This window comes from Balearica regulorum, chromosome 4 (assembly GCF_011004875.1).
Source record: "Balearica regulorum gibbericeps isolate bBalReg1 chromosome 4, bBalReg1.pri, whole genome shotgun sequence".
NCBI classification, from domain to species: Eukaryota; Metazoa; Chordata; class Aves; order Gruiformes; family Gruidae; genus Balearica; species Balearica regulorum.
Genome location: NC_046187.1, coordinates 82,302,230 through 82,310,259, shown reverse-complemented (window position 1 = coordinate 82,310,259; position 8,030 = coordinate 82,302,230). Strand labels below are relative to the sequence as shown.

Genomic DNA, 8,030 nt, shown 5'->3' with positions numbered 1-8,030 from the left:
GGGAGCCCATGGCGCGAGCACCAGCCGGGGCTGGGACGGGGGGGAGAAGTGCTGTGCACGGGCTGGGGCCCTTCCCCACCCCTGCCCGCTGGGTGCCGGGGGCCTCGTGTCCGGCACGGTGCCCTCGTGCCGCGCGGTGCTGCCGCCGTAGAGGACTGTGGCTCGCAGGGGCCCAGCTGAGCCCTGGTCCACCAGCAGCTCCCGCGGGGCCGACAGCCAGGGACGGCCACCGTCCCCCCGGCAGGCAGCGGGAGCCGGCAGCGCATGCAGCAGCGGCAGCTCCATCGGCTCCCCTCGCCTCTCCGCGTCACGTTGCCATCAGCCAGACGAGCGAGCTTTCCGAGAGGACAAAAGCCGCGTGCGAGGCAGCCGTGCAAATGCCGCCGCGTCGGCCTGCCGCGGGCGAGGGGCCCTGTGCGCCGGCAGGAGCGGGGCCTGTCTGGTGGCACCGCGCCGGGGCAGCCGCGCTCCCAGGCTGGCACTTTCCGGGAGCAGCCTGAAAACCTCTCCCAAATCGGTTGGCTCCCAGGCTGCCGGAACCCACTCCCCACCCCCGCCTGCCGCTCGCTCCGGCGTTTAATTGCTCCGGCTGCTGGGAAATTTCAAGGTTGAATTTGTCTAACTCCAATTTCCAGCCAGGGGATCGCGTTCTGCCTTTGTCAGCAAGATTGGAAGCCCCTAACCCCTCCCGGCACCGGCACTGCCGGGTCCCCCTGCACCTGCTCCCCCAGCCCGGCACGGTTCTCCCGTCGCTCCCCCCGTGCCCACAGGTTCATTTTCTCTCATTACTGCCATGACCCCTGCGCCCTCTGCGCCGTCATCATGCCCCCCCCCTGCCCAGTGTCCCCTTGCCAGGCCCGGAGCATCCCAGCAGCAGACCCACTGGGGGCACTGGGCGGGATCGGGACCGGGGGATGCCGAATCGCCCCTTTGGGGCGATTCGGCATCCCCCGGTCCCGATCCCGCCGGAGGATACAGACCCGGTGTTGGCAGCCAGGGCTCACCTGCGTGTGCGGGCGTCCCCGGGATTTTTACGAGCGGTCGGGATCCCGGAGCTATTTGTACCGGGGAGGGCAACGAGGAAGGAGCGGGGGGGGGGGGGGGGGATATTTATGACCAGGCCGCACTCTGAAACCCAAAACCCACCCGAAGCGGCCTAATCACTCCCAGACGCGGCGGCCCCTGCGCTTTTATGGGGCATTTTAGAGCAAGGGAGCTAATAAATTTTTTGCGACGGTAAAAGCCCCGCTGAGGATGGGGGGGGTGGGGGGGGGGGGAACAGCGGGCACCCACCGGCCGCCCCTCCGGGGGTGGGTGGGTGGGTGGGTTAAAATCGCTGTACAAGGAGGAGGCGCTGCGCTGCGCCCCGTCTTCACCCCGGTAGCGGAGAGGGAGCGGTGCACACACACACACACACACACACACACACCCACCCCCCTCAGCCCCCCCCGTCGGTGGCTCCTCCTCCTCCCGGTGCCCAATTTGCCGCCCCGGCCCCGGGTCTTTAAGGCTGCGGCACCGGGGCCGCGGTGCGGGGGGGGGGGGGGGGGAAACGGCGGCGGGAGCCGAGCTGCCCAGCCCCGCCGAGCGGCTCCCGGCGCCGGGAGGCCGAGCGCTCCCCGCCGCCGCCGCCGCCGCCGCCGGGCCCCCGCCGAGGGGGCGGGCTGCGCCCGCGGGGTTTAAGTGCGGCCGCGGCTTGATGCGCGGGCGGGACGGCGGCGGCGAGAGGGGGGGCGACCCCGGCGGGATGAGGCGGGCGCGGTGCTGAGGCGGCCCCGGTGCGGGAGCGGGGACGCGCCATGACCTCGGCGCGGGAGGCGGCCGGTTCCCCCCCGCTGCACCCCCCGGGCGGCGGCCGCCGGCGGAGCGCCCTGGACCAGCTCCCGCCGCCCGCCAACTCCAACAAGCCGCTGACCCCCTTCGGCATCGAGGACATCCTGGGGCGGCCCCGCGGCGGGAGCCCCCCCGGGCCCGGCCCCGCCGCGCCCCCCGCCCGGCTCCCCGAGAAGGCGGCGGGGCCCCGCGGCGGCGGCTGCGCCCCGTCCGCGCCGCTCTGCGCGCTGGAGGAGCTCGCCAGCAAAACCTTCCAGGGGCTGGAGCTGGGCGTGCTGCAGGCGGCCGAAGGTACCGGAGGGGGGGGGGGGTCTGCCGGGACCGGGGCGGGGGGGGGGGGCACGACCGGGGATGGGGCCGGGGCAGGTGCCGGCGGGCGGAGGGGACCGGGGCTGCGCCGCCGCCGCCGGGGCCGTGGCGGGGCCGGGGTCTCTCCTCGCCCCCGGCCCGGCGCGGCCCCGGTAAGTTTCGCTCGTGTCCCGGAGGGGCGAGCGCGGCCCCGAGAGCCGGCGGCCGCGGACCGGGGAGAGGTGCCGGTGCTCGCCCGGGGCCGCGGAGGACACGGCAGCCCGGCCGGGGCAGCCCCGGCACCGCTTCCCGGAGCCGCACCGGCGGCCGCGGCCCGGAGGGAGGGAGAGGCCCGGGGCCGGTCAGCGGGAACCCGAGCGAGCCCCGGCCGAGCCCGCTCCGCGGCGGCGGGTGAGCCGCGACCGGGACCGAGACGCCGGTGCGGGTAGCCCGGAGATCCGGGAGGACCGGCCGGGCCGGGGCCGGCAGCTTTACCGGGAGCCGCGGGGACCGACCCGGCCTCGGGAGCCGCGGTGCCGGGCGGCGGATCGGTGCCGGGCGGCGGATCGGTCCCGCGGCGGCGGCCGGGCCGTACCGGGCGGAGCGGCGGCACCCGGCCCCGCCGAGCCGTGACCGTGACCGTGACCGAGCGCAGGGGCTGAGCGACGGATCGGTCCCGTCGGCGAGGAAAACCCGTTACCGACCGCAGCGTCGGCGTCCCCGGGCCCCGGCGGGCTCCTGCGGCGGGGACGGCGGCTCCGGCCGGGCCTCGGTTCTCCGGCAGAAACCCGTTACCGGCGGGGTCGGCGAACCGCCGCGGTTCCCGGTGGGGTCGGGCAGCCATTGCCCGCGGGCGGCCCGGACCGGCGGCGTCTCCCCCGGGGCACCGGGCCCAGCAGACCCGGCGGGTCGCGATCTCCGCGGGAACGAACCGGAGAGAGCGGCCCTGAGAGCGGACGGACGGACCGAACGGCAACCGGGACCCTGCCTCCCGCCCGAGACAGAAATCCTCCATCGGGCGGACAGACGGACACGGGCGGGCGGAGCGCGGCGCCCGCCGGTAACGAAAAAAACCCCCAACCTTACCGGGACGGACAGACGGACACGGCCAGACAGAGCGGGGCTGCCGTGATTAACGAAAAATCCCTTACACGGGCGGACACACGGACAGGGCGGAGCGGGGTTCCTGCCGTTAACGGAAAATACCCTTACCGGGACGGGCAGCCGAGCGCGGAGGGACAGAGCGGGGCTCCGTGATTAACGGAAAAAAAAAAAAAAAAAATACCCAACCCCAAACCAGAAAACCGTTACCCGACCGGACAGACGGACAGGGACGGGCAGAGCGGCGTTCCTCTCGTCAACCAAGAAGAAAAATCCCGTACCCGGCCCGACAGACGGACACGGATTTGCACAGCGCGACTCTCGCCGTTAACGAAAAAACCTTTTCCCCGCCGGACAGACGGACACGGACAGACCGAGCGGGGCTCCCGCGGTTAACGAAAAAACCCTTGTCCGGCCGGACAGACGGACACGGGCAGAGCCGGGCTCCTGTAATTAACAGGGGTAAAAAAAAAAAAAATATAAAATTCTCTTCCCCGGCGGGACAGGGACGGGCCGAGCGGCGCTCCGGTAATTAACGAACACCCCTTACCGGACGGACAGACGGACACGGCCGGGCGGAGCGGCTCTCCCGTGATTAACGAAAAGAAAAACCGCTTTACCCGGACGGACAGACGGGCGGACACGGCCGGGCGGATCAGCGCTCCTGTAGTGAACGAATAAATAAAAAGCGGTGGCACGGCCGGAGAGCCCGGGGACAGCCCGGGGACAGCCCGGGGACAGCCCGGGGACAGCCCGGCGCTCCCGGAATTAGGTAAAAGCCCGTTACCCGGCCGGACCCACGGACACGGCCGGGACATCCCGGGGCTCCGGTAACGAACGAAAAAGCAATCCCTTACCGGCCGGGCAGGGCCGGGGCCCGCGGCTGACGGCGAAATGAACCGGGACCCACGGGCAGACGGACACACGGACAGAGCGGGGACAGATCGAGGTTCCCGTAATTAAGGTAAAACCCCGTTACCCGGCCGGACCCACGGACACGGCCGGGCAGAGCGGGGCACCCGGGATAAACGAAAAAAAAAAAAAAAAAAACCAAAACCAAAACCAAAACCCGTCTTTGCCCCGACGGACAGACGGACAGAAACGGGAGCGATCGGGCTTCCGAGAGTGCGGTAAAATCCCGTTACCCGGCCGGACCCACGGACACGGCCGGGACATCCCGGGGCTCCGGTAACGAACGACTGAGGCCGCTGCACGGACGGAGCCACTCGCAGCCCCCGGCGAGCGGAGCCCCCGCTGCGGGTAACGGGACGGGCGGGGCGGCCCGGGACCCCTCAGCGGCGGAGGGACCTGGAGCCGTTAACGGAGGACGCACGGACCCGGAGACCTCCGGGAGCCGCGTTACCGAGCGGCGGATCGGTCCCGCCGGCAGCGGAAAGGCTGTAACGGGCAACGACCGGCACCGAGACCTTGCGGCCGGTGTGGAGCCGTTACCGATGCCGCGGGCGGACACGATCCGCTTCGCGCCGGAGATTTCTCTCCACCGGAGATTTCTCTTCTCCTCCACCGGCGGCTGCGCCGGAGCGCGGCCGGATCGGGGCCTCGGGGCTGCGGCGCGGCCGTGCCGAGAGTGGCGGCGGGGACCGGAGCCCCGGGACGCGCACGGACCCGGGGCCGCCGGCACCGGCAGTTCCTGAAAATCGTTGAGCGAAAGCTCAGGCGGGGCCCCGGGGCGAACCGCGGCGCTTCGTGCTCCCGGTCCGGACTCGCCGCCCGGGGCTCCCGGGGCTCCGCTGCCGGCTCCCGGCCCCGGCGCCGTGCGGGCCCCGCTGCAGCGGGCCGGGCTCACGGACCGACCCGGCGCCGGGCTCGGGGCGAGCTGCCGGCGGGGAGGGGCCGAACCGGAGCCCCGGGAGCTCCGGGCCGCCGGCGGGACACGGGTGGGCTCGGCCTCTCGCTGCAGCGGGCGGCGGCTCCGGCGGGACCGGGGCCGCTGCGGAACGGACGGGGCCAGGCGGGAGCGGCGGGGCGGGCCAGGCCGGGCTGCTCTCGGTTCCCGGCACCGGGGACCCCGGCGGCGGTACCGGGCTCGGGCTCAGCACGGCTCGGTTTGGTTTGCACGGCTGAGCCGGGGCCGGCTCGGCTCGGCTCGGCTCGGCTCGGCTCGGCCGGGTTCAGCTGGGCTTAGCTGAGCTCGGCGCGGCCCGGCTGGGCTCGGTTCGACCGGGTTCGGCGTCTCACGGCTGGGAACGGGTGGGCGCTGAGCGGCGGGGGGTGGCGGGGCAGGCCCGGGCCTGGCTGGACGCGGGCGCGGCTGGGCCCAGCTAAGCTCGGCTCAGCGCGACTCGGCAGCGCGGTACCGGTCCGGGTGCCGGTGCCGGTGCCGGTGCCGGTGCCGCCGCGCTGAGCCCGCTGTCCCCGCAGGTCGGGAGCCGCTGGGCGCCTTGGGGCAGCGCCCGGCCTGCAAGAAGCGGCGCAAGTCCCGGACGGCGTTCACCAACCAGCAGATCTACGAGCTGGAGCAGCGGTTCCTGCGGCAGAAGTACCTCTCCCCGGCGGACCGGGACCAGCTGGCGGCGCGGCTGGCGCTCAGCACGGCCCAGGTCATCACCTGGTTCCAGAACCGCCGCGCCAAGCTCAAGCGGGACCTGGAGGAGCTGCGGGCCGACGTGGCCTCGCTGCAGGCGCTGCCCCCCGCCGCCCTCCAGCAGCTGGCGGCCCTGCCCGACCCCCCGCGCCCCCCCGGGGCCCGGCCCCGGCCCCGGCCCCGGCCCCGGCCCCGGCCCCGCACCGCCGCCGCCCGCCGCCGCCGAGCTCTCGGAGGAGGAGATCGACGTGGGGGACTGAGGCAGCGGTGAAGGCCGGGGGGGGGGGTCCCGGGCCGGCACCGAGACTGACCGAGCCCCCGGGCTGGACGGGGCGGCCGCGCTGCCCGCGCCTCGGGGGGAATTGGTGCAATTTTTCGCTTTTTTTTTTTTTTTTTTTTGTTCGTCTTTCCCTTGTTTTGTTTTCTTTTTAATTTTATTTTCTATCGTGTCTGTCCCGCCGGCCCGTCCTCGGCCCCGCCGCCCCGAGAGACGGAGGCACGGGGGGGCCCGGCCCGGCCCACCCGGGTGTAAATATTTGGAATAAAGGCGACACCTTATTAAGGAGCGCGGAGGGGCTGTGGCGGCAGGACGGACGGGCGGACGGTCACCCCGCACCCCCGGACCCTGAGCGCACACCGGGGGGATGCTCTGTTCTGCCGGCGTACCCGGGCCGGGGGGGGGGGCCCTGCCGGAGCACGGGGCACCAGAGACCCCCCGCCCGCCGCCCCGGCCCGGCTGCGCCCATCCCCGTGCCCCCGGCCCCGCCGCGCGTCCCCCCGGGTTGCGGACCCCTGTGCCCCCCGCGCTGCCCCGTATCCCCCGCTCCCGAGAGCAGAAGGGTCCCCTCGGGGGGGGGGGGTGTCACCCGGTATCAGCCCGGGCGGGGGGTGTGGGGAGGGTCCCGGTCCCCCGCGGGGCGGGAGCAGACGGGGGGGGGGGCGGGCAGCGGCCCCCAAAGCGGCTCCGGGGCCGCGCTGCGCCCCGGCTGCGGGGGGGGGGGGGGGGTGTGGGGGTGTCTGTCTGTGAGTGTGTGTGCGTGTCCGTGTCTCCAGCCCCCCTCGCACACCCACATGCCGGCTGCCGGGGGGCGCAGGGCCCGCGGGGAGGCCGGGGAGGGAGGGGGGCACACGGGGGAGGGGGGCACACACACGCCGGGGGCGGGGGGCAGCGCCCGTCCCCCCCCGTGACGAATCCAGTCCGGCGGCGCCTTCCCCGCCGCTGCTCCACGCGTGACCCGAGTGGGGCCGGGGCAGCGCCAGGTGTCGGTACCTCGCTGCCCCCCCCCCCGCACATTCGGCACCTGCCCCGGCCGCTGGAGTCCGCGCCGCCCCTCGTGACGCCATGCCCCGGTGACGTCACTGCGCGAAGCGGTGATGTCACTCTGGTGAGCGGGAGCGGCTCTGGCCTCGCCGCGGGGTGAGCGGGACGGTCCGGCGTGGGGGGGGGGGGGGGGGCGGCAGGGAGGAGACCCGCGGCGGAGGGAGAGGTGCGGGCAGCCCGGGGGGCTCGGCCCCACACCCGCCCCCCCCCCGGTGAGGGGCTCCACCGCCAACAGCCCCCCCGGTGCCGCGGGGCACGGCCCGCGCGAGGCGCCCGGGATCCGCGGGGCCGGGCGTGTGGGCAGCTGCCTGCTCCCTGCCCCTGGCGGGGTCCCCGGGGGCTCCTGTCACCGCAGCTATGCGTGTCTCGGCTGCGAGTCCCTCCAGCATCCATATGAGCCCTCGCTGATCTAATTACGCCGGTGCAAACTTCCGAAGGCAGAGCCGCCCCCCCCCCCCCCCGGTGTTTTCTCCGGTTTTAATTGCATTGTCCCGCCCCTCCCCCCGCGCCGCAGCCGCCCGCCCGAGGGGGGGAGGGGGAGAAATGAGATTTAGCCTGAAAGTGCCTTTGAGCATCCCCCGGGGGGAATTGCTTTTAATTTGACAGGTAGGAGCGGCGCGGGGCCGACACGCGTGGGGCATGCGCGGCTGCTGCGCCCCGAGCCCCCCCCCCCCGTTCCGCTGCCCGCCCCGGCCCTGCCCGGCAGCCCCGGCAGGCAGGGGGGCGATCCGGGGAGCACGGCGAGGGGAGGGGGGGGCATGGACCCCCTGCTCGCGGGTGCAGAGACCCCGCAAGCAGGGACAGGCAGGGACAGGCAGGGACAGGCAGGGACAGACGCCCTGGGCAGGGGGCAAGGGGGGGGGGAGGATCCCCGGGGGTCCCATCCTGCCTCCCCCTGCCCAGTGCCTGGGACCTCCCCGGGGCCGCCCCACCCCGGCACCC

At 73.8% G+C, this 8,030-nt stretch overlaps 1 protein-coding gene across 2 annotated transcripts; it reads left to right on the top strand.

The window, feature by feature from the left end:
* The first annotated feature begins 1,557 nt into the window (after positions 1 to 1,557).
* LBX2 (ladybird homeobox 2) lies at positions 1,558 to 6,332 on the top strand. Of its 2 annotated transcripts, XM_075752965.1 has the most exons (3): positions 1,558 to 2,124; positions 5,605 to 5,920; positions 5,952 to 6,332. In XM_075752965.1, the coding sequence occupies exons 1-3, from the start codon at positions 1,800 to 1,802 to the stop codon at positions 6,025 to 6,027; spliced, it is 717 nt and encodes a 238-aa protein (XP_075609080.1). In that variant the 5' UTR covers positions 1,558 to 1,799; the 3' UTR covers positions 6,028 to 6,332. The 2 variants fall into 2 exon arrangements, with proteins under 2 accessions (XP_075609080.1, XP_075609078.1); XM_075752963.1 differs by having other exon boundaries at positions 5,605 to 6,332.
* The last annotated feature ends 1,698 nt before the right edge of the window (positions 6,333 to 8,030 follow it).

What these genes read in the sequence shown, in the direction of transcription:
- LBX2 (XM_075752963.1), top strand. Translation starts at nt 1,800, where the DNA reads ATGACCTCGGCGCGGGAGGCGGCCGGTTCCCCCCCGCTGCACCCCCCG. An exon ending in CGTGCTGCAGGCGGCCGAAG is followed by an intron (nt 2,125 to 5,604) that starts GTACCGGAGGGG and finishes CTGTCCCCGCAG; the next exon opens with GTCGGGAGCCGCTGGGCGCC.